This window comes from Crocodylus porosus, unplaced genomic scaffold, assembly GCF_001723895.1.
Source record: "Crocodylus porosus isolate Cpor-Errol unplaced genomic scaffold, CroPor_comp1, whole genome shotgun sequence".
Classification (NCBI taxonomy): domain Eukaryota; kingdom Metazoa; phylum Chordata; order Crocodylia; family Crocodylidae; genus Crocodylus; species Crocodylus porosus.
In genome coordinates, this window is record NW_017728912.1 from 36999689 (window position 1) to 37025409 (window position 25721).

The window sequence follows — 25721 nt, forward strand, 5'->3', positions numbered from 1 at the left end:
AGGCTTTTTTGAAGTCAAGATATATGACATCAATCTCTTCTCCCTTGTCCAGGTGATAGGTCACCTGGTCGTAGAAGGAAAAGAGATTGGTCAAGCAAGACCTACCCGCAAAAAACCCATGCTGGCTATCCCTTAGGATGTTAGCCTGGGCCAGTCTATTAGGGATGGCTTCTTTAATAAACTTTTCTAAGATCTTCTCTGGGATAGAAGTCAGGCTGAGGGGCCTATAGTTAGCCGGATCCACTTTCCTCCCTTTCTTGAAGATAGGTACCACATTGGCCTTCTTCCAGTCCTCAGGCACTACACCAGAGCACCAGGAGTTTTCAAAGATCCATGCCAGGGGCGGGGCTATGATGCTCGCCAGCTCCTTAAGTACCCTCGGGTGTAGATTGTCAGGGCTGGCTGACTTGAAGGTATCCAGCTTCTCAAGATGTTTCTTCACGAGGTCAGCATTTATGGAGGGCAGGGGATCTCCCCCACCCGGACCTCCCTGTCCCTTAGCGGGCATGGGCGTCCCATGGGACTGATGAAATACCAACGCAAAGTACCCATTTAATAGGTTGGCTTTTTTCTGGGCGTCAGTTGTCAGTTGCCCCATCTGGTTCAGCAGGGGTCCAATGTTGCCCTTGCTTTTTGTCCGGCTTTCCAGAGCTGAAAAAGGACTTTTTATTGTCCTTTATGCCTAAAGCTAGTTGGAGTTCAGTTGCAGCCTTGGCTTTCCTGGTTTGCTCCCTGCAGGACTGGACCAGTGCAGAATAATATTCCTTGGAGGATCTCACTTTTCTATTCAACATGTTAGAAGGATCATCTGGACATCTCTTATTTGATCAGTTCCCTACCAGTGCAGGGGACTTGGGCAGTGGAGACACCTCAGTCAATCATGTTCTCTGTCAAGGGCATGAAGTCATTCCATGCCATAGCCTATTCTACCTATTAGACACATAAGTGGGCCTTAGATACCACAGTGTGATTCCATTCCACCCTTCACAAGTCTCTGAAAGGATGTTAATATAAAAAGTTGGTTGATCCTCCTCACTGCTTTTTTGGACTCAGTCTTAAAGATTCAGATGACTATATATCACAAAAGTAAATAATTAATTGATTTTTAGAGATGTCAACAGGCTGAAATGGGATCATACTTATATACCAAATAAGTGAAATAGGATCTGAACTTTAAATAAAAGCATTTACTTCTTAAGAAGCTAACAGAAGTCACCGTCAGATTATTGACTCACAGAAATGAAGGGTTGGAAGGGATCTCCAGAGGTCATCTAGTCCAACCTCTGCCTGAGGCAGGATCATCCCTATCTAAACCATCCTATACAAATCCATAGTCTAATCTCTTATCAAAATTACACAGCCAACTTTGATACAATTCAAGACATGAATGGCACGTGCCTCCAGTGGCTGGAGGAGCGCAGCAGTGGGAGCCTGGTAGTGGTGAGGAGGGGAGCTCTTGCAGACATCACTGGCAATGTTGGAGGTGGGGGTGGCAAGCACCAACCAGGGGTTGGCAACCACCCACAGGCACCATCAGCAGTGTTGGTGGCAGCCAGGGGCAACCATGGACTGCCTGCAGGTGCCACAGACAGTGTTGGTGGTGCCTTTTTGCAGGGGGTGCACTGCTATGTGCAGGGGATGCACATGCGCCCGTGTGCGACCCTTAGGCGTCGCCTCTGATACAAGATATAACACCTTAATCTGCCATAAGTTAAGCAGAGAAACCACAGTGATTGATGTACTGCTGCTTCAAGGGTTGTTAAAATATACTTGAGACATAGCAGGAAGAGGACCATTGCCCTCAGGTACAGGGGAAGGCAAAACCTCCCACAGACTATACCAAGAACATGTGTGTGATTATATTATTTTCCAGGCTTTATAGGCTATAAGAATAAATGAGCTAATGGTCCCTTCTGTCCTTTGAAATACTATGAAATCATCTTATTTCCCTCGATCCTTGAGATTTACGTCTCTCCGGGCACATCTACATGGTCACATTTACTAAGCAGTAAACTAAATTACTGTGCATTAACCAAAAATTACTGTGCAGTATGGGCACACATCTACGCGTGCATGCCTGTACTATGTAGTAACTATGGTGACTAATGCCAATTCGGGTGTAAATTTGATACTTGCATGATGCAGATATTGAATTTATGCCCGATTAGTTACTGCACAGTAACACATGTGTAGACACCTTACTGCGCAGTAACAATGTGCACGTGGACTGACTTGGGACTAACTGTGTGTATGGACTGATTTGTGGTCCCAAGTCAGACCACAGGATTAAGGCACTTCAGTGCCTGCATGTGTAGACGCTGGCCTATTTCTGCTTACTGCACTGTAAATTAAATGTGATGTAAATGAATGTATGGATGCGCCCTCTGAAAGCAAACTCCAAACTGATTTTTTCAAGTCCCAGAAAACCTGAATTTCACTTAATGCTGAAGGAATTCTGGGGGGGGAAAAAAAGGAATTCAAGAAGATTTGCTGGTGTTAGAAGATTAAATCCACCGACTTGTTTAAGTTCATATGTGCAAATCTTATGTTCACTGTTTACAAATATATGTATGAGTGACATTTTCTTCAGGAGAACATTCAGAGAGAAAGAAAACAAGGTCCTGTTTAAGCACAGTGACTATATGGGACACTGTGAAATCTGAGGCACTGCCTGCCTGCCTCTCCCCCCACCCGCTGCTGCTTCAGGCTGCACGCTGCAGGGAGTCAATGGCCTGTTAGTGACCCAATGTTCTTTACTTCACAGGTATTAACAATCCCCACACCTGGGATGATTGGTTTAATTTTCATCAGCCAGCCAGGACCAGCATCCAAAATTTGGGACTGTTCCTGCCAATCTGGGACATATGGTTATATTATTTTTAAGTAAATAAGGATACACTCCAGCAGCATTTCTGTAGACACAATGAAGCACTACTGAGTAATGAAGATACACATGCTGAGAGCACTTCCTGAAGTGGTTAGGACTCTTAGGGATGTGCTGAGGATGGATCTATTAATGGAAGGATTCTTAATTAATGTGAAGGCCATAAATATACCTTAGAACTAATAGTAGATAAAAGTGGATACATACCTTTTTTTGCTTGGGTTGGAATCTGAGTATACCTTTCTCAGATTACATTATGTGCTGTTAACAAGAAATATATTTACTTGCAGGAAGAGAAACTTCAAAGTCACATCCAGGAGACTGAGGCTACTGTAAAGACAAACTGTGACCTTCTTAAAAAGGGAGGAGAATTTGAATTCCAAAAAGCGTATGTTGTTCCTGAAAAGCACCCTCACATATAAGTAGTAAATATTTGGGTTTTGGTAAAAGTGAAATTTCCAGGGACAGATGACCAGAACCAAGGCACAAAAAGTGTTCAGCTGGCACTTCAGAAAGCACCAATACTGCACTGTAGGGACAAAACAGCTTCATAAGTGTTTCAGAGAGACAGTCCCTATTAAAAGGTGCAGAGAGACAGCTCCTATTTCTGCTACTCCCCTTGCAGAAGCAGTACAGCTTTAGACAGGCTGCTTTACACTTGGAGCAACTATTTTTGCTACATGACTTTCTGCCAAGAGTTTGTTCAACAGTGATCATCCAGCATGGAATCTTGTGATTTCAGGGTTCTTATCCGCTACACCAAGAAAATGCCTCAAGCAGCCACAGAAACATTGCTTGAAATCACAAAGAAGATAGCAGCTGTTGGTGTCAAGTGCTGTCAGAAACCTGAAGATAGTCGCCTACCTTGTGCTGAGAGATATGTGAGTAGATTTCTTCCTTGGTCTTTGTCTTTGTTGAGATGGGTTTTCTTTGTAGAACAAGGAACAGGCATTCCTTCTGTGAATAAATCCCCCTCTGTCTGTCTGTGGATTGAGACATTCCATCTACCCCTCTGTTCTTCTCCGGCTGCTTGGTTCAACCTGGTTACCTAGGCAACTGGGCTGTATAAATTCCTGAAGGGAGAGAGGAGCTTGGGCTTCCTCCGGCGGGCATTTTGAAAGTAGCATCAAAGTACCTCCAGGGGCTGCCTGGATGTTTTACAGTGAATATGCCTGAAAACTCACTAGTAGGTTAGGGCTAAGTATTTTAGATGCATATTAGAAGGGTCACCGAGACCATGTTTAAAAGACTCAATTTATTAGAACTTGCTCAAGGTGTTTTTCTCTTATATTCCATTGTCCACACCCCACCCTTACACTCCATCTTCTCCCTGAACAATAAAGGTATTGAGTTACAGCATGACTGGCTGTTTTTCTCAGTGAATGCCCGATGGGAGAGGGGACAGAGAATGTTTTTCCTCCTAGCAGAGCTTGGCTGTTTATTGACTAACTCAGTCATACCTGAGATTACCCTGGGAGGCTTTGGGCTAAAACAAGCACCCAGAAACCTTACCAGTGGGCAAAGAACCCCTAAGATTTGCAGGGTCTGTGTACCTGGGGCTGCACAAAGCCCTAACAGAGACCAGTGCCTTGGTGGTGGCAGCATTACCCCAGGATTGTGGGGGTTCTCCAAGAAGGGGCCTGGCTCGCTGTGGGCTCCCCTGGGGAGACTCAAGAAGTGTGGTCTTGGGCTTGGCACAGTGAGGTGGGTAGCTAGGCATAGCAGTGCCCCCTACTGCCACACCTTGTACTCACATTAAAGGGGAAATGGCTTTGACTCTTACTTTGTTGTTCTTCCTTTCTCTATACAGCTTAGCATTGTGATTCAGGATATGTGCAAGAAACAGGAAGCAACACTGATAAATGACCAAGTTGCGTGCTGCTGTAATGAATCCTATGCTAACAGGAGACCATGCTTCACGAAGCTAGGAGTGGATGAAAACTATGTGCTCCCACCATTCAACCCAGACACGTTCAACTTTGATGAGACATTGTGCACTGCTCCTCCTCAAATATGGCAAGAAAATCATCTTGGGTGAGACCTCTCTAATTCACTACAGATTTTCTTAGAACTAATATTCTGACATGGAAGTTCACCAGCTTGATGGACTGGCTACAGTAAGGAATTATTTGCAGGTAGCCTGGGCTTGGGAGCTTCCACAGTTGCAAAGGAGGATGGCATGGTGACTCAGTCCAAGCCAGACCATGGCAGAGGACAACCAGGAAGAAGAGGGTCTTAGTTGGCCAGTTTGCTGCCAGCATCCTGAGAAATGTGGCTTGTGGGATGGATGATCATTAGAGATCAGAGAGGCTGTGGAATCTCCATCCCTGGAGGCTTTTAAGACCCAGCTAGACAAAGCCTTGGCTAGGATGCCATAGTTGGGGCTGGTCCTGCTTTGAGGAGGGGGTTTGGCTACATGAATTCTGGAGGTCCCATCCAACTCTAATTTTATATGATTCTATCATTCAAAGAGGGTCTTTTGTATCTAAAGATAAGGTGAGACAAGATTTAAAGACAAATAGGAGAAGTGGACAAACAATGCCTTGAGTCTGAAGTCGCAGACAGAGGGATGCAAATGGAGCAGGCAGAGGTTTAGCAAAGCAGCTCCATGCTCAGGGCAACCGTGATGTATGGACAGTGCTGGATGCCCTGGTGCCAATCACAGCAGGGCGATCAGCTGCTGCTGCAGTGACAGATATTTTTGCATCCTCCCTCTCCTCAGTTATGCTATAGTGCACAAGCATTAGTTTGATACTTTTCTATATTGTTTTCTCATATTCAGCATTCAGGACCTCAATTCAGGCTTCCCTGTAATCCATGGAAAGAGTCCCATCAGCTGGACCCTAGATCAGATTCATAGTGAGCAAGGGATTACTTTTCAAACCTGACTAACACACGCATTTCTGAGCATTTCTCATAACCCAATCAAACCCTGGACTGGCACAAATCTCCAGCCAATATTATATTAGACCCCAGTAAATTAGCTCAGATTAACTGTTTTGATTTCATTCCAGAATGCTCATCAACCTCATTAAACACAAGCCCAAGATGACAGATGAAGAACTGCAGACAATTGTCACAGGCTTTAGTGGTATGGTGGATAAGTGCTGCAAGGCAGCAGACCATGATACCTGCTTTGGCGAAGAGGTATCCCTTCTTTTTTCATAATACAGGGCCTAGTCTTGATCAATGAAAGCATAAGCAAAACGTATCTATAGCTATATTTATTTTAAATGGTTCAGGCACCACAAAATAAATCTATTTATATCTGTTTATGTCTCTTAACTATAAATTATCTGGAGGAATTTTAAAATAAAAATTCTGAACAAATTAAGTTGAGATAAACATACTCTGTCCCTGGACACCTCACATTAAATGGAACAACAGAAAAACAGGTGTGAGACCTGTAGGTGGATTCCCATTTATGTCCATTACTAATCCATTATGTGAAGGATTTATCTGTTAGTAGTACATTAATGCATGAAATAAATATCCCTCTAGGCATTTATTAACTGAAATACCAATATTACTCTACATTTTTTTTTACTTATCATCCAGATACTACAATGGGGGTCAAATTAAACACACCTAGAAAGGGAACTAACTGACTATGAACTAATTCCATAGAAACATGATGGTCTAGAGCAGTGGTTTTCATACTATGCTCTTTGAAATCCTGGGGTTCCATGGTATGTTATCAGTAGGGTAGCAATCATAGAGGACAGTCCGGTTGTCCTCTGTCCGCTATTGATACGAAACTGGGTGCCTTTATGTCCTCTATTTTTTCTCCAAGAGAAAAATAGAGGACATAAATGCTCCTGGTTTTGTATCAGTAGAGGACAGAGGACAGAACAGTAGAAAACTGGAATGTCTTTTATGATGGCCACCCTAGTTATTAGGGGTTCTGTGAAGAGATTAAGGATAATGGCAGAGCATGCTGCAGATGGTATGCTGCCATCCCCAGGCCAGGGTGCCTGCCTCTGCATCAGCTATTTAGGACAGAAGTAGGGTTTCTGCGGCAGAAGAAGTGATATGAAAGATCTCTGTGACTTTAGGCAGTTTGAAAACCACTGGCCTAGAGCATGGGCGATTGGTGCCTCCTGAATCTGGGGGGGCACCAGATCACCAATGGGGGGGTCCCCCCATGGCTGACTGCCAACTGGGGGGGGGGGCAGCCCCCCTGCTGTTGATCACCAAGCCAGTGGCAAAACTGGAAATGCACTTCCGGTTTCGTGGCTGGCGCTTCCAGGGGGTGCATGGCCGATCTCACCCGCATGCACCCCCTATGCATCACCAATGGCCTACAGTATATTTACCATAGAGGAGCACATAGATTTGAAAGGGAGAAGGATAATAGGAACCATCTGTTTTGACCTTCTGTGTCAACAAGATTCCAACAGTTAGAGAACACAGAATCTTCCTGATTAAACGCTGCATCACTTGCTCCCATTGATCATCTCGCACAAATATTTGTCCTTTCTTTTCCTAGGGTGCAAACCTCATTATCAAAAGTAGAGCTACATTAAAATCAGAATCTAAAGCATAGCAGGTAGGTGCGCTGCTATTTATGGCCTGTGCATTTAACTCCCCGGAGGAAATGGTCATGTAGGGCTACCTTCCTTTCTTCTATCTTTCCCTCCCTCTGTGTTATCTTAGTACCTGTAGTCTTTGTTCATAAGCCAAGATCCCAGGGCAATGCTGGGAAGCATACACGAATGGGACAGAAGAACAGCACCTTCCCTATAAGTGGTATTTTTACCTTTCTGCTGTAATGAAGCAAATTACTGCTGTATCAGCAAAAGCCCCCAAAGTCTAACTTTGACTTTACATGATTTCCATTCTGCTGAGATGTAAGGATTGGGCCCAGATTCATCTGTAGAATTCTGACCAAACCTCACTGGGGCATGGGGAGGGTAAATTCAACTTTGGGGAAGTGTTTATGTTTTGCAAGAGGGCTATCCATACAATGTGTGGTCACAGAATGGTTATTTCTAGATCCATCCGCAATGGTCCTAATTGTAATCTTCACCCTGCACCATGGCTAGAGAAAAAGCCTGGGTCAGGTTCACCTGAACTGTAACTAACTGTAATTATAACTGAGTTGGGGATCTCTGGTTTTAAAGTAGAACTAGAGCAATGCCAGAAAAACTATGTGGATATCCCTCCTATAGAGCTGAAATAGGAAGCTTGTGACTTAGCATCCTGAATAATTTTGTAGTCTCAATCCTGAAAAAGGTAATCATGCACCCTTTTGGGTAAGCAGGTAGGGGGTAAAATGGGGTAAAGTCAAGGTAAGCATAAGCAAAAAGTCTTTTCAGGGTAACAGCTTACGTGCACAATCCTGAGCTGTGTTCTTAGTGAACTTATGTGGAGAGACTTCAAACTCCTACACATGTTCACCACAAATGGTTAACCTGTTACCACTTGGCACATTTTGATGGACCTTATGACATTAAAAAATAATCCTTTTTCTTTCCAGCATTTAAGCCACTGGTTGGAGAGGACAGAATTCTTTTATTTGACTTCTTTGTTTCATTCTTGGTACCAAGAAGAGGTTTTAGCATTCCATTTAAAAAGTTACTCAACATTTTTCAAAAACTATTGGCTTTTCCAGAAGCTATTCATCTGTTATCCTCTGGTAGACTGAATAATAATAAAGCTTTAAAATATTTGTTGTACCTGTCTGATTGCTTAATTGTTAAATGTGTCTTTCACAAGAGACACCTAAAGTAGAAATAAATAGCCTTAACATGCAACAAGGGAGACAGAGGCTGGCTATTTATGTGCTTTGACCTAAAAGAAACAGGATTAGGACTGATCTCTTTTTTAGAAACCTTTAGTTTGTTGGCAAATGTATGGCATATTTAACACTTTTTGGTCCTTTAACTAATTTTGGAGCTAAGTGACAGGTGTTGAGTGCATGACCTGAGGTATCAGGGGAGGGGCAAGACTGCTTAAACACTCTGATGCAGAGGGGGGCAAAAAACAGCCCAAGGACCAAACCTAGCCTGCTAAGGGATTTTTTTCCGGTCAGGTGTGAGTCCCATGGTCCCATCCAGCCCAGACACAGAAGGCAGTCTGGGCGGTAGCATGTGCAGTTGGTCCCCCCATCTCTGGGCACGAAGTGAAGCTGGGACAGCACAGTGACTAGACTTGCTTCCTGACAGCGCTAGCAGCAGTAGCTCCTTCCAGCTGCCACTGCTGCCAGCCCCAGCCCCAGCCCCACTGCCCAGGCACCCTGGCCAATCTGCCCCACACCCACTACTGGGAGTGTCACCCATGTGACAGTGTGTGCAGCCAGGTGAATGGGATGGGGCCATTGGTGGGTGAGAGTGGCCTCCAGAAGTGGGACAAATAAGTGGAGCCAGGATTGTGGGGTAGGATCACAGGGGCCTGGAGTAGAGCTGTGATCTTCTTTCTGCACATTCCTGCGATGGGCGCTGGTTCCATGGGTAGGGGTGCACGGGGAATGGATTGCAGCTCTGCCCCATCCCCCAGCTCTGTGCTGTTGCCACCCCTAGATCCCAGACCTCACTCTTCTTTTCTGCTCCTGGATGCAGCTCCCTGCTTACCTGTGGCCCCATCCTGTTTGCCTGGCCATGCGGGCCTCTGCCAGTCTCCTTGGGATCATTCAGCAGTGACAGCAAGGGGGCCTAGGCCTGACAGAGAGCCATAATCTGCTCCCCACACACCCCTGCCTGTAGTACCAGCACCTGTTGCAGAGTCATGCAGGGAGCAGATTGTGGCTCTGCCCCAGGCCTGGGCCCTAGCCCTGAGCTGCCATGGCTCTGTGATCCCAGCTCCAGCCCTGCATGCCCATCCTGGTCCTGGGTGCTGCTCCCCACCTGCCTGCACCTCACTCCCAGCCACCTGGCCCACTGCAGAGCAACTTTTGGTGAGTTTTGGTGAGCTGTTGTCGGGGAAGGGGGTGATAACCCAGCCTGTGACAGCTCACCAAAACTGCCTAAGCGGCCCTCCAGCCCAAATAACTGTCCACCCCTGCTCTGATGTGACCCAAAGTGAGCAGCAGGCTCTTTGTTAAAACCCCTGAAAACTAGGGATGTGAAAGACATGTGAGGGGCAAGAGACATGAAGGAAATACTGCTGTCAAGGCAACCAAGGAGGGGGAAATGGTGTGGATCACCCATAAAAGCACAGGCAAAGCTGTGGGACCATTCTCACCAGAAAAGAAGACCTGCAGACCCCCAGAAAAAGCTTCTGACTGCCTGGCTAGGAGCAGACACTCTGTCCTTGGGACTATTTAAGATTTATGCAAAATTTGTGTTGTGTCTTGACTTAGACTAAATTATATGTTGTTGCGTTTTCATATTTTGTTGGGTCTTAGGTAAACCTTTTCTGTTGTTTCTTTGTCTTGTGCTTGAAATTGCAAATGGCTGTGCTCAATAAATGCTCTCTTCAGAGAATGAGCTTTTGTTATCCAAGCATTTTAGTGACTCCTGTGCCACCATCTAAATTCTAACACTAAAGTCCAGTAACAAGCTCTGAGGTATTTCTTATGGGCAGCATTATTGGTTTATAAAACCGGCCCTGTCTAAAGTTCAGAATTTTTTTCTCTTCACCAGAAATCTGAGGGCCATGTGTAGAAGACGCCAGCAAATAGTAAAATAGTCATAGGTGAAGTTAATTTGATCAAAGATTTTAAAAGTAGATTCATGTATATTTCCATGAGCAAAGCCCTCAGATTTAAATCTCTGTTACTCAAGGCTTGATGCCAATGAAATCTAAAATGTATCATTGGACATAGTAAACTCCCAATGTTTTATGTGAACAGGTGCCTAGACCCTGAGTGTTGTCCATTGAGGTGATTATCTATCGTGGAACTGTAATTTGCAAGCACATAATATGTACCCATATGCATGCTATCTTCAGTTGCTAAGTTGAGAAGAACTGTGGTGATGACACAAAGCAAAGACTTCACATGACCCATCACACCAACCTACCAGAACTTTGAATATGGACTGGCTTGCTACCCTGTGCTGAGGCTCAAGCAGCTGTACTGTCACTGAGCTGAACCCCAAAAATTAAACAACAGGAATAAAGAGTAGCAATTTGAAAATGGACAGTATGGCACAAACTTTTAAAATCAGTTATTAGGGTATGAAATTAGACCTCGGTTGGACAAATGGTTTTACTAAGCTTGGAGAAAAACAAAATCCCAAGAAGCCTTACTAAAAGATGTTGATGTGCCATAGTATACACAGTACTGTTGCTAGCTCCTCAAGCATAAGAATGGTTGCTTTTTGCTATTATATTGCATTTGCTTGCTTCCTAGCCCATGATGCCAGCCATTTCATGTTGTAGACCTTTAGATTAATTTTGAATATTTAGTTTGCATTGTAATAGCTTTAGTAGGCCTTGGGTGTGTCTATACATGCATTTGATGTGGGAGCAATTTACTCATAGTTTCATAGTAGCTAGGGGTCAGAAGGGACCTGAATAGATCATCTAGTCTAACCCCCCCACCACTGGTTGGAGCACACGCTGGGATCACATGACCTCAGACAGGTGTTCATCCAACCTCTTTTTGAATTTACACGAAATGCTGAGTGGTGAAACAAGAGGACTCCATGTTTCTCCAAACATGCCAAGACCTCTATTCAGAGAACATTTTGCAGAGGAGCAGCAATTGACAGCAAGGATGCCAGCCATGTCCTTGTATGGTGCTTCCTCCCCTGCCCTCTTTTCTCCAGTCTCCATGCAGGTCACTATATTTGTCCTTTTAATAATTTATTTATAATTACAATATCTCCTATGCCAATATCTGCTGACTTATTGGGTCCAGAGATTAATATTACACAACCTTTCCCTAGGTAAATGGCCTTTAGTGCTGGGTGATAACAGGTTCAAAAGCTGTATTTATAATATGCAGACAAATGCACCTCTCTTCTTGGTGGCTCAGTAGAAGCCTCCACTTAGCCTTTGTTTGTGCCGAAGAGGAAACTTCTCTATGGGTGCCTATACATGAGCCGGGAGGCTTCTCCGATGTGCTGTAATTACAGCATGTAAGAGCAGACTCAACTAATTGAGCAGACTCAACTAATCAAGTAATAACCACACTCTGGCCAGTCTCTGCATATTGTGTATCAGCATCCCCACAGTTCAAAATGGCGGTGGAGGCACTTTATCTAAAGCCATTTTGAAGCATGGGGACATTGATACAGGGAATGCTCTAAGAGTCACTCTACTTAAAGTGCCCCCCACTACTGGAGTTTATGAAAAAATATTCTATATTTCCTATTACTATCTTGACTCTCCACATTCCCATTGTCTTTGTTAAGTCCAATTTATAATACCTGTAAGGGGAGCAAATGCAGATAGAAAAGGAGCAATGAACTTTCAAGAAATGCAGAATCCTCTCCCAAAGTATCAAGTTTTCCAATAGTTGTTCAGTAAAGGTTTATGTGGCCTGCCAAGATCTTTATGGGTAAGATTTACAGCACCTACCATTTTGCTGACAACTGGAATATGCTGTCCCAAGGACAGCTGCTTTATATTAGTGCAGGAATCAAATTTAAAACCTTACTTAGTTTTGGAAAAGATTATATTCCACATCATTGGAAACATCAGAAATATATATCTTGTTTGCATCAATCTGACTATTACATATTTAGGCAGCGGATGGAAAATACAGAAACATGAATAAATAATTATAAAAAACCTAATTATGTAAATTTATCAAGCATTTTTTTTTTTACTCATTATGCTACTCACCCACAGCTCAAGACTTCTTTTCTCCATGAGACCCCAGTGGCACTTCCCCAACACACTCTCTTTCCTGACTCCTTGCAGCCTTGGGGCTTTTTTTGCCACCTGTTTCAAGTTGAAGGGAAATGACATGACAGCAGGGATGCTTTGTTCCTAGGTCTGGGCTAGAACTCCTGCCCAGAACTGTGCCCACCTGCCTAGCAGTGCAAAGAGCAATGTCTTGTACCATCTCCTGCACAGAAACTCCTCCTACAGGTGCTGAATCCCATAATTTCTCAGGTAAGTCTCGTGAGTCATCACCATTGCCTCTCCTGGTTGCTGTGGGGTGGAAGACCCTTCCCTTTTACTGCCATAAGTAAGGAGCTGTTAACTGCTTCCCTGCAACCGCTACCCCATCACCATCCTTTGTACCTGCTCCCCTCTTTCTTTCCTCAGTCTATATCCTCTTGCCTCCCCCAATTTTCCTCCTGCTTCCAATGTCCCACTTTCCGACTATTTGCAGGGTTTCCACAGTTCCTTGCAATCTTTGCTCTAACGGTTCACTGCCTTTTCCAAACAGTGCAATATCTACCCTCCTGTACCAGAGAGTGGTGGACATTTTTTTCTTTAGGGATGACTTCAATATAACTGTAAACACAGGCAGCGGCTACCTGTACTAATGGCATCATTAATAATTTGGCCATCACTATGAATCACTGACTCTGTCGATACTCTTTCATATAGTCTGGTCAGAGCCCATCAGAAGGCAACCAGTGCCTGAAGTGGTAGAGCTTAAGTCTCCTCAGTTTCATTTTTTTCTGCATCCTGTCAAACATTCTCCTCCTACCACCTATGTAGGTGCTGCAGCTTGACTTGGCTTCTGGGGTCCAGCCCTAGTCTTGCCCTTTCAGGCCCTGGTTTTGCCATTTTGGGCTTCAGGCCCCTGGCCCATGGTCTCACTTCTGTTGGGCTCTGGGCTTAGCACTCCTGGCTTAGGCCTTCCTTCGCTCACCTTCTTGGGCTGTGTGCCCCTTGGCCCCACCTCTGCCCTGTTAGGCCACTGGGTTCCTTGATCTTGTTTCTGCCATACTAGGGCACTACTGGGATCTCCTCCCTCCCGATAGTTCCCACCCAAACTGCCGGTGAATCAAGCAAAAACATAAACACTCTGGTTAAAACTAAAAAACTCTTAGCTCACTGGCTGCATACCAAAACCCGTATCCATCCTCAGTCCTAGTCCTCTGCCAGCCCTCAGCTCCTTACTTGCTGCTTCTAGATGTAGCAGGATCAAAGCCAGTCACCTTTTGCTGCAGAGATCTTGCTACAGCTGTCTTGCTGCAGAGATCTTCCCTCTGGAAGTGGGAGAATCACTTCTTGGGTCTTGCTTGAGATGCATCCATAGATGCAAGCCAAAGTTTGCTTTGCTGGCTGTGGCATTGCATTGGTGCTCATGTTCATCTTGTGGTCAATCATGACCCCCAAGTCTCTTTCAGTTGTGGTGCTACTGAGTGTGGCACTGCATAACCTACAAGTATGATGTGGGTTTTTTCTCCAGAGGTGGAGTACCTTGAAAACTATCTGCTTAAAATGATATAAACATACTAATATTTTCTTTCTGCTGAACTTTTCAGTGTGATTCCCACTCATTATCCAACCAGCTAAATAATTGTGTGCTGCCTCCCCAAGTTTTCTTCATTAGCTTCAGTTGGGGGGTGGAGGGAGTGGGGGTTATTCTTCACTTCCAGAAACATAACTGGTCCTCCTAGGGTGTGTCTACACATGCATAAAATCTGGGAGCAGTTTACTTATGAGTAAACTACTTAAGACTAAATGCTCCCAGGCAGGCGTCTACATATGTAAGGAAGTGGGGGCAGATTTGCTCCTAAGAGCAGCAAACTCCTCTCATTTCTGGAGGCCCTTTAATGGGCCCCTGCCACCACCATGGGGAGCTCGAGGCTCCTTCTGGGTGCTAGCCCAGGGGCTGGCATGGAGCACTGGGCCAGGACACAGCTGTCTCCTGGCCAGGGCTGAGACACTGCTCCCTGCCCCTGAGGGGCTGCCTGCTGCTGGGGCAGGGAGAATGTCCCCCTGCCCTGGCAGCAGGGAGTTCCCATCCCTGGCTCCCTGATCAGGGCAGGGGACTTCGAAAGAGTTGCAGGGCAGGGGTAGGTCCTAGCCCCCTGCCCCGATCTGCCAGTGAGGCAGCTAGCAGCAAGGTCCCAGCTGGGCAGTGATTCCCTGCCTAGCCAGGGGTTTGTTACTAGCTGCTCCACTGGTGGCTTAGGGCAGGGGCTGGGATCTGCCCCACCCCTGCAGCTCTTTCCAAGCCCTGCACTTCTTGGGTGAGAGGCTGGGGCCTGCCCCTGACCAGGACAGTTCCTAGACCCAACTCTGCAATTGCACAAGGGTGGGGGCTGGAGAGACTGTTCCCTGATCAGCTCTGCAATTGCAGAGCTGGGTGGGGAAAAGGTTGGGGAGCTTGTTCCTCACTCAGCTCCACAAGCAGAGAGCTGTGTGGGGAACAGGCTAGGGCGCTTGTTGCCTGCTTTGCTCTGTGAGTGTGGAGCTGGGTGGGGAATGGGCTAGTGAGGTTGATCCCTGCTTAGCTTCATGAGTGCGGAGCTGGATGGGGACCAGCTCCATGCTCATGGAGCTGAGCGGGTAATAGGCTTCCCAAACCATTCCCCACCCAGCATTGTGATCATGGACCTGGGAGGGGAACAGGTTCCCTAGCCCCCGCCAGCAGGGAGCTCCCAGTGCCAACTCCATGAGAGTGGGGCCAGTGCTGGGAGATCCTCATCTCCCAACCCAAGCCACACCACCACGGAGTTTGGGCTGGGAGATAAGGATTCCCTAGCCCCACAGTACCCAATCACAATGGCAAAGCGGGGGCTGGAAGATAAGAATCTCCCAACCCGCACTCCCCAATCGTGATCTTGGAGCAGGGGGCTTGGAGCTTCTTTGTGCTGGGCCAGGGAGGCATAGTCCCTGCCTGGGCTTCAGTGGCAGAGCCTGACCTGGCAGCTTGCAGCTCCCAGGGACAGGGAGCAATCTCCTGCCTCTAGGGGGCTGGCTGAGTGGGAACAGATTTCCTCTCAGTCAGGTGTCTATGTAAGCGCTATTGCGCAGTTGGTAATCATAAGTAAATTTGGTACTTGCATTTCAGCAAATTTACTCATAATTAGTGTGGTTTACTGCACAGTAAGCATGTATATGTAGATGTACATGCTTACTGTGCAGTAAACTACACTACTTCACAATAAAGTGACTTGTGTAAATGGTCTCCTAGGGAAGAATGGAGTGCATATTGCAAAGATGGTTGCATTGTAGTGCCGGGTTAAAATTTCCCAACCACGCACACTGCAGCAGTTTGTGGGATGCTTCCAGAGCAGCAACATTGTATAACTGGAAGTACAAGCATGCCAAATATAAAAGTTTATCTGATGCCTGCCTCTCCCAAAGAAAACCTGTGATTTGCATACAGTGAACTAGGAATTCAGAGCAACTGGACTCTTGAATTTGAATGAAAACCTTCCAACAACATTCTTTAAAAATCAAATGGTGACTATCTCTTCTCCTTGTCTAATACTGACAATAGTGGCTATAACCCAAAGGCCACATTTCCCAATAGAGAGGAATATTTGAGATACTACACTTTTTCTTGTAACTTAAATGGGAATCCACACAGGCAATAAACTGTTAAATCAGAAACATACCAGGTTTTATTTACTATAAGCTATAAACCAGAAACTATATACAAAGTTTATTTTCTTAGCCTGTGTTTTGGCCAGGCTAATTAGTAGTAAACAGATTAAATTTTTTGCATTGTTTTTAAGGTATGTATGGGTATACAGTCCATTCAGTTAGGGTACATTTTTGAGGTGTGATAGCTACTCAATGAGCAAATGCCCATGTGCATCCTTTTTCTCCACAGTAAATAGAAGGTAGCTCACATCTCTGTGAAAATGGATAAGCTACTTCACATTTGCTGTAGAGTAAACAGTGTGCACATAAGTAGGTGCTGTGGAATTGCCAAGGTGATTTTAGTTTGCATGCCAGTGTACTTCACAGTAACCTGTGTGCCCATGCCCTATGCCTGCCCCCTTTGCAGTCAATTGAAACTCTCCAACTCAAATGGAGTTGCAAATCCCAACCCCATGGGCTCCAAACATCTTTGCCAGAGGGGCAGGATTCCAAACACGTGGGATATGTAAGTGTGAACCTTGTTCTTGTCTTTGTTCCCCAGAACACAAAAGCGAGAGAGCCCACCGTTTCAACAACTTAAAGGAAGAGAATTTTGAATCAGTGTAAGAGACTACATGAATTATAATTTGTAATGTTGATGTTGTACATGTTTTGATGTGGAAAATGTGATAAGCAATGATAAAATAAATATAGCCACAAAAACAGGGAAAACGACTGAAGCAATAGCCTTCTAAATATCAAGCCAGACAAAATATATTTGCAGCTTCCTAGCATCCTGAAGCATTCACAAGTAAGGCCACTTTCCTGATGACTGGGCTAGTAGAAATATCACTCACCAGTGTGTTCCTGGTACGAGTCTGAACCTGTACATACCCCACCCCCCAGGCATATCAGGCCTTGCAGTTCAGAGGATTTACTAACCGCTAATGTGTGGAAGGACACGTAATGCAGGACACATAGTGAAACTCATTGGCCTCTACAGGCATAGATCAGCTAGACCAGTGGTTCTTTATGGGCAAGGGGGGAGGCGGTGGCAGGTGAAGATGAAAAGAGACAGGCAAAAACCACCTCAGAAACCTTTTTGGGGAGCAACTTTCTATTATCAATTAATTTTATTAATGGCAATAATAATTTATGACACTTGCAAGTGCCCTGGTTACAAGAAACAGGAAACACACAGATAATTAAAACCCAACTGAACCTGCTTTTACTCCATGTAAGGTTATTGATATGGAGATGAGGCTTAAAACACAAAACAATACACACATGAATTGAGGGGGAAGGAACTAAAATGGATGTAGATTGTGATATTATGAGTTTAGGGTTACTCAGCTTATACATGAAAGTCATTTGGATGCACAGTCTTGCTCTCACATTCTTAGGATTGTCCACAGAAAATTGTGTGCACCTGTACCGAAGACCCTCAGAATATTTGGTCCCCACCAACTTTATTCAGAGAATTTTAATCAGCGGTCCTCTCTCAGGTTTCGTTGCCATGGATTGAAGCAAATTCTCTGAATTCAACCTTGCATGTGAAGAAAGGGGCTGTTTTTAAAAAAAAAATTCACCTTTAAAACTTTGCCTTATATTTCAGTGCCCTGATCACATTTGCTCAGTACCTCCAGAAGTGCTCCTATGAATCCTTAAATAAACTGGTGAAGGTTGTTGTCGATCTTGCACATACCTGTGTTGCCAATGAGGATGCACCGGGATGCACAAAATCAGTGGTAGGCAAAACATCTGTGGTTCTGTTTCTTCTCTATTTGCACTGCAAACACAGCAGCATGATACAGCAGTGAGTTGTTAAAATAATACTGTAATACTGTAATGAATACTGTGATCTGTTTAAAGCTTTCTTTTTTGATATTACCAATAAGATACTTGGCAGGGTGTATATTCTAAAATAACAGGCTTATCCTATGTAAGAATGGAGTATTTCAAACCTTCATGACTCAGTAGCTTATGTCCCACTGACTTCCTCTGGGATATAAACTCCTGAGTCACCAGAGGCCAGATATTTGAAGATATTTAAAAGCCTAGAAATGGATGTCATCATGTCAAGCATAGTGCTTGCTAGAAGGAAACACTGGCCCTGTCTACATGGGTGGCAGACTGCACAGTTGTTACTGTGCAGTTATTTAGTACTTGCTTAATCAAGTACTAAATGACTGCACAGTAACCAGCACTACTGTGCATTACCATCCCTGCACGGTTCTTTTTTTATACTACCGTGTATAGTATTATACACAGCATAGTACTATAATAATACTAGAATACTGCTGTGCAGTACCATCACTGTCATGGCTAGTGCCCACCACCCCTACTGTGTGGTAGCAATGAGCTTGTTGCTACTGCACAGTAACATCTCATGTAAATGTGCCCACTGGTCCAAGTTACAACTTTTAGCTCTACTACCAAATCTCAGAGATGTCAATCCAAGTTAAAATGCTAGCCAATGCTTTCTGATCATAAGGAACCGAAGTGATCAACAAGGTAATAGAGCCATTAGATCTGTCAAACGATTAAAAAATGTGATTGTGATTCGTTGTGCAATTAAAAAAATAGTTACAATTAATCACGATTTTAATTACACAAGTAAAAACTCAAACATTATGCACAGAAAAACTCAGAATTATGCAAAATTATGCAGGTACTTTGTATGGTTGTGGCACACCTGTAGGAGGGAATTTGTGAAGGTGTGGGGGGATGTGGGTGTGCGTGTGGCAAAGGCAGCAGAGTGCAGAGCCCTGGTCTGCAGCAGGCAGCCCACCCTCACCTCGCATGAAAATCTGAGGGGCATGTGCTCACATGCCTCCCTCAGGGATGCACCCAGTGGTGGGGAGCCGCCCCCACCCCTCCCTGCACACCTGGATGAGTCACCCACAGCTCTGTCCCATGATCTGCCCTGGCTCTGGGTCCCATTCACCCCAGCCCCTGCCTCACTCCCTCCCTCACTGTGTGGGCCTCAATTTGCCCCCTCATCCCTTCCCTCCCCCCTGCCACCCTTTCCTTCTCTCTGCCTCCCTCCCTCTCCACAGACTTACTGGTGTGGCCCTGCTCTACATGCAGCGTGCAGGCTGTGGCTGCTTGTGTGTATCTGTGTCTGTGTCTGTGTGCGCGTCTACCCTCCTCTGCTGCAGCATGTTTTCAGTCATGGATCTATGACAATTTTTATTGAAAAAGTCATAGAGTATGTTCAGCTGTATCTTCTGTTAAAGAAACTTAAATGAGTTTTCAAAACGAAGATGTACATCACGTTTTCCATAAGCAACCTTAATGCTGACCCTCGGCAATGTATGTATTCTACCCCTCTCACTTTAGCCTGCTATTTTCTTGGATGAGATCTGCCAAATACAAACGCTTCATGATTCATATGGGGAGATGGCTGACTGTTGCACTAAAGCTGACCCTGAAAGAAACCAGTGCTTTCTGTCATTCAGAACAGCCTACCCAACATTCATTAAACCATATGAAAAACCAGAACCTGAGGCAGTATGCAGAGAATTTCATGAGGACAAGAAGTCATTCCTGGGACAGTAAGAACACTGAATTTTACTTGATATAGAGATATTCAGCAAGGTACATGAGATATTCTGATGCACAGGATCACACGGTAAAACATTTGCCTCCAATTAACTTGGAAATAGTTGTACATGCATGTTACAAACAGTCTATTACTTGTGCAGATGTTTGAATAAGCATCTGGTCAAACTCCTTCAAAAGTTGAACTTCTGATGAAAATCTTCATTCAATTCTAGGATTTTTTTCCCTTTTGGAATGTTTTTCAAGTGAAAAATTACATTTCTTCAGATACACATATTTGTGGAAATGTGTCCAGAAATTTTGACTTTAGGGCAAAAAAGGAAACTTACCCAATAATTGTTCTAGTTTTGTTTTCCCACTGCCTATTCTTTCACCCTGCCCTCCTCCCCTTCCCCCTCTTCTTCCATTTTATTACTGAAAACAATAAGACAAAAACAATCCACAATGAATTGAGTGGCTGAAAAAAAAGAAAGAAATTTGCTCCATGTCAGTCATTAGTTAATCCTACTTAGGACATGGTTGGATACAATCCATGTATCATTGGTTGGCATGCCACAAGGAAAGTTTTGTTTTCTAAAAATAGTTGTCTCAAAAATGACTTCTATAGATTTGATACTTTTTTTTTGCTGAAATATGTGTGTTTGTATGTTCCCTTAATTACAGCTACATCTACAGGGTTGCAAGAAGACTTCCTTTTGTTTATGCCCCTACAATTCTTGCCTTATCTATTGACTATGAGCATGCAGTTGAAACCTGTTGTGCAAGAACTGACATTGGTGCTTGTTTGGATGAAAAGGTATTCAGATTTTCCATGTAAAACACCAAGTGGTATATGGCTTATACACTAACATTTACCTTCTGACCTACAGAATTGTTTGTTTTACAAATTTAGGTGTAAGAAAAAACTGTCAGCTTCTTTATGAGTATTTAAGTTTCTTTCTGTCATAGTTGTTTTCGATACCTTCTTGGAAGCTTGGAATTAAAACAAAATTAAAACAAAAGCCTTCCTGATCACTCTCACAATTCTTGCATAGTACTCATACTCGTTAGGCTCTTTTTTGAGCCGTGAACATGAATGACAGATCACTGGGAATGAAGTTAGTGGTGTATAAAAATGACAAGGAAAATCTTTACATACTATTGTGAAAACCCTTGCAAGGTTTTTCCAAGCTATCTCATTGCCCAGAACTGTCATTATTTCTGAATTTTTCAGAAAGTACTTTGATTTCAGTGCAACATTACAATTTGTGGTAGATGACAATTTTTATTATTTGTGTGAAAGTTTGTCATACTACAAATGGAGTCTTGTATTAACATGCACGTGATCTTTCACAGAAAACTATTTAATTGAAATGGCAAGTTGCAACAGACTAGGCTGCAAAAATAGTTAAAGGAATTTCACATTCTACTAATTTCACACGACATTTCTCATGAAAAAGGGATTTATTTTCTACAACCCCCCCAAACAAAAACACAAAAACCCCTCCATAGTTTTATGTCCCTTTTTGAGCCTGTTTTGTCTTCCAGTTATTAGCATTGCTCAGAAGTAGCAAGGGAAAGGTCCTGGAGTAATCATCTAGGGTAAGATAGCAGGGAACCTTGTCAGTGCACACGTGCAAAAGAAATAAATATTCCTTTACATCCTGGGAAGTCATCTCCGCAACTCTGGTCCAGGCATGCAGAAGTCAACAGGAACTGTGATCCTATTACCACCTGCCTCAAGCTGGTGAACAGGGAGTGGGTGGGAGGAACCAGGTAATGGGTAAAGGCCTGGTTCCGCTCTGTTTGTACTGAGTGTGCATGGACAATCAGCAAAAAATTTGCTTGGTGTAGACCAGCAAAAAAATGTCTCTCTGCATAGGGTTTCTGGTAAAAATTACTCTCTAGGCTTTTCTATATTTTGAATGTTATGGGCTAGGTTGTGTCTTCATTTGTACCCAGGCCCCGGTGGCTTCAGTTTGATTGTCTGGGTGTAAGACAGATTCACCTGATTCCCTAAAAGTTTAGGGATGTGTAATTTGATTGAAAACATTAGGAATACTTAGTTGCAGTGCAAGGTGCAACTCTGAGAGAAAGTGAGAGAGAGTGTTTGCACACAGACATATATGCCAACAGCTAGCCATTTACAATCCAGCAGTTTATATAAGAAATGTTGGTGCTTGTTCTCTCAACATGTAATCAGGAAAAAGCTTTAGGTGTTTCTAAGTTCTTCCATTAAGTGTGACCACTTCATCTCACAAGTTGTTTCTTCCATGCCAGGTCACTGCCCTAAAGGACGAATTGATAAGATACACACATATAATTGTAGAATCTTGAAGACGTTTGGAGAGAGAATTTTCAAGGCAGAGTAAGTGTCCTTGCCACTATTTTACAACAAAATAAACTGGTTGTTCTAAAATCTTAAATATTCACTTCTGATGCCTTTCTCTGATGTATCCGTGTAACTCCCTTGCACTTACTGGGTTTGAGGATCACCCTCATAATAATCTTGGAAGAATTTCAATTCCAGAAGCTAGTCCTTACTTTGCATAAAGATGAAACCAGAATAGTCTTTTGCCAAATCTGGGCCTGTTCTTGCAGTGCTGTCTGAACACAAGACCTATTTACTTCAGTATGTAATAGAATTGCAGCTTAGTTTTTGTAGACAGCAAAGGGGGAAAGTGCATATTCTTTGCTGACAGGGATTGTTAATGGAAAGCTCATTACCTGGAAAAAACAAACAGCTTTAGAGTACAACTTGCTTCGTGGCAGCTGTGGCCTTATGTAAGATTGCATGATTTGCCTCAGAATCAGATACTTTGTGTTCCATGCATATATTGTCAAATTTGTCTTACATGTGAATCTTACATGTGATAACTCAAAAATATGAGGTTGGGGGTGTAATTGGTAGCCGTGTTGGTCTGAGACAAAAAGAAATGCAAAACTCTAGAACTCTTGGTTCAGAGATGACACTTTTATTAGACCAACTAAGAAATTGCAGAGAAAATGCCTTTTATAATATGAATATGAAGTTGGGCACTTTTGGGAACAGTTAAACAAACCCAGACTCTAAACCTGGAATCCATGAGCATGCTATGCATTGGAGAACAGTCTCTCAATTTTAATGCTGTTAGGTTCCAATGAGGTCTTTCTGCCGATTTAGTCTGACCTCCTGTGTAAACACAAGACTGATTTCTTTCAGTGACCCCTACAACAAGGCTAGCAAGTTGAGTTTTATCTACAGCATGTTTGAGAGAGACTGGTAACCTCAATTTAAAGCTGCTAAATACAAAAAAAATTGTCAAAGCCCCATAATTTAGAGCAACCTCAGTTTCAGTGATTTGCAACTTTTGTTTTCAATGTTGAGCTTTACATCAGACAGAGGTGTTTCTGAATTTTATCTGTTTCTTCAGCACTCTTGCTTCGATTAGCCAAAAATATCCAAAGGCTCCATTTGCAGAGATTTGCAAAACAGCGGAGGATATTTCTGATGAACACAAGGAATGTTGTGATGGTGACATGGTGGAGTGCATGGATGACCGAGTAGGTTCCTTTATTTATTTATTTTTTCAAAGCATTGACATAGTCAAAGAACTGGGATGGATGCTATCTCTTATTGCCTATTTACTTATGGCTCTTTATCTTCACATTCCAGGACTGAGTGCCTACATCCTTAGCTCTTATAGGTTCAGGGCTAGATCCTTAGGTGGGTTGTATATGACATGGGGGTTTAATTCTCCCTAAACTGAAGTGGTGGTTTTTTAAAAATACTGCTTCAATTTAAGGCAAAGTAAACCCCTGTGTTGTATACACTCATGTCAGACCCCAAGCCTTACCTGCCTCTCCAGTGGTGGGTAGGGGAGCGCAAGTTGCTGGCAGGCAGAGCGGTCCCTGAGCTGTAGGTGTGTGGGGAGTGGTCTGGTGCTTCCCTCCATGGCAGCGGGGGCCCCTCCCCCAGGTGGCACCCACCCGCAGGCACCAGGCTCGGGCAGCCAGGCACCCGAGGGGCACCACAGCTGCAGAAGGAAGCACTGGGCCCCTGCACAGCCCAGGCAGGCAGGCAAGCTCTGGGGGACAAAAAAAAAATGTTCAGGCTCACTGCTTTTTTTTTTTTATTTCTGCAGAGCCTGCCTTCCCGGGCTGCTGTTGGGCTGCCTGCATGGGCTGCCTGTACAGCCCCTGAGCCTCACGGAGCCTGGTGCTTGCCTCTGTGGCTGTAGGGTAGGAAGCTAAAACTCCTTGGAGGTGTTTTACTTTGCAGTGCCCCAAAGTAAATTGCTACATCCCAAAGTCATTTAAGGTGCATTACACCATTGAATGTGCTACAGCGGCTGGAATTAACACTCAATACACCACTGAATGTGCAAACAGTAGTGCTACTAAAGCAGTGCAACAGGCATTTAACCCACTTTAAACCTACTTTAAAGTGTCATCTGCAAATGCCCATATCTAGTATAAGTGGAGTCCCCTCATAATTTCAAATGAGTCATTGTTCTACTGGCTCTGGTTGTAATCCTTAGACAGAAGGTATCACTTTGACTAAAAGCCGCCTGTTGGACCTTGTCAAGCTCAAATCTGCACATCAAATCTAGGGAAACAGATGATGCATCTTGAGATGCTGCAGTACACTGGGAGGTTCAAGGAAGCCAGTAGCCCAGTGACTCTCAACAGGAAGCTGCAAGATCTTTTGAAGTATGCCACATAATGTGAACAAAAAGGGCAGGTATGAGGAGATAAACAGATAAGAGCAGGCTGAGGCATTGTCCAGTCCCTCTGCAAGGAGATAAGCAGTGTAATAAATATATTATTTTTTGATGGGATGCTGCTCAATACACACAAGTTATGGAGGGATGCCTTGAGCCTAACAAGGAATGCCTTGAGTCTAAACGTATTGAGAATCACTGCAGTAGCAGAAAACTCTTGCCCCTGCCCTCTCTGTACAGTGCTGCACTTTAGATTCAGTCATGAAGACGGGAAGGGAGGAGGTTCAGAGCATTATTTCTGGGTCATGAGGGAGAGTCAAAGCATACTTTTTTAGACCAAATTTTGAAGGGATCTGCCAGCACCAGTTTAACAATACTCTTGCAATAAGTGCTTTTCAGCTTTACAGGGCAGTTCACCTTGGCAAGGAGTGCAGTACCAGTCATTAGTGTGCACTCTATGATTTATTGTAAAATGCCTGTCTATGTGGACTGGTGTGTACCTTGCAGACCCACAAGCCAGTAGCATCCAGGACTAGACCATGTAGTGGTAGTTGACACATCCTACATTGAACAGCATAGGTTGGCAGGGTAAAGGAGACTTGAAGATTGCTGAATCTCTTCACCCACCCCATTAACTTCCAAAGACTAAGGGATAGGATAGCCTCCCGCAAGCTGAGTCATTCAGTGTTGCAGGAATGTCATTGTTCCAGTAGACCCTAGGGTCCAAAGCTGGGAGTATGGCTGGTGCTCTATCAACTCTAGGCTGTGCTTTACTGATTTCTGCCTCCTGAAAAACATCTCTAGGGAGTCACACATTTTCTTAGAAAAGTGGTAGGAGCAGTGCTAAATTGAGCCTTGAAAGGGTAAGAAAAAGAATAGCCGAAATGCCTTTTAACTGGTGTTATATTCTACCTTTTGCAGACACAAATTGTGGAACATATCTGTTCCAACCAAGAGGTCTTCTCTAGTAAAATCAGAGAATGCTGTGAGAAACCCCTGGTGGAGAAGTGTCAGTGTGTTGTTCAAGCAGAATTTCATGACAAACCTACAGACTTGCCTCCAATAGCTGAGAAATACATACAAGATCCAGACGTGTGCAAACACTTTGAGGAAGAGCACAAAAAGTTCATAGATTTCATAGATTTCATAGACATTAGGGCTGGAAGGGACCTCGGGAGATCATCGAGTCCAGCCCCCTGCCC

General features: G+C 44.1%; 2 protein-coding genes across 4 annotated transcripts in view; both read left to right on the forward strand.

Moving 5' to 3' along the window:
• Window positions 1-8555, forward strand: part of ALB (albumin) — a 36705-nt gene extending 28150 nt beyond the window's left edge. For all 3 annotated transcript variants that reach the window (XM_019534282.1, XM_019534284.1, XM_019534283.1), the window contains 5 exons: window positions 3175-3272; window positions 3627-3765; window positions 4695-4918; window positions 5899-6031; window positions 7374-8555. In XM_019534282.1, the coding sequence (XP_019389827.1) occupies window positions 3175-3272; window positions 3627-3765; window positions 4695-4918; window positions 5899-6031; window positions 7374-7430 (651 nt within the window). In that variant the 3' untranslated portion in view covers window positions 7431-8555. The remainder of the gene's footprint in view (window positions 1-3174; window positions 3273-3626; window positions 3766-4694; window positions 4919-5898; window positions 6032-7373) is intronic.
• LOC109309310 overlaps window positions 1-25721 on the forward strand; it is a 148183-nt gene that overhangs the window by 78596 nt on the left and 43866 nt on the right. The window contains 8 exon segments of the mRNA XM_019533974.1: window positions 16836-16896; window positions 17889-18021; window positions 19616-19830; window positions 20501-20633; window positions 22097-22112; window positions 22115-22184; window positions 23230-23359; window positions 25441-25647. Coding sequence (XP_019389519.1) covers window positions 16836-16896; window positions 17889-18021; window positions 19616-19830; window positions 20501-20633; window positions 22097-22112; window positions 22115-22184; window positions 23230-23359; window positions 25441-25647 — 965 coding nt within the window.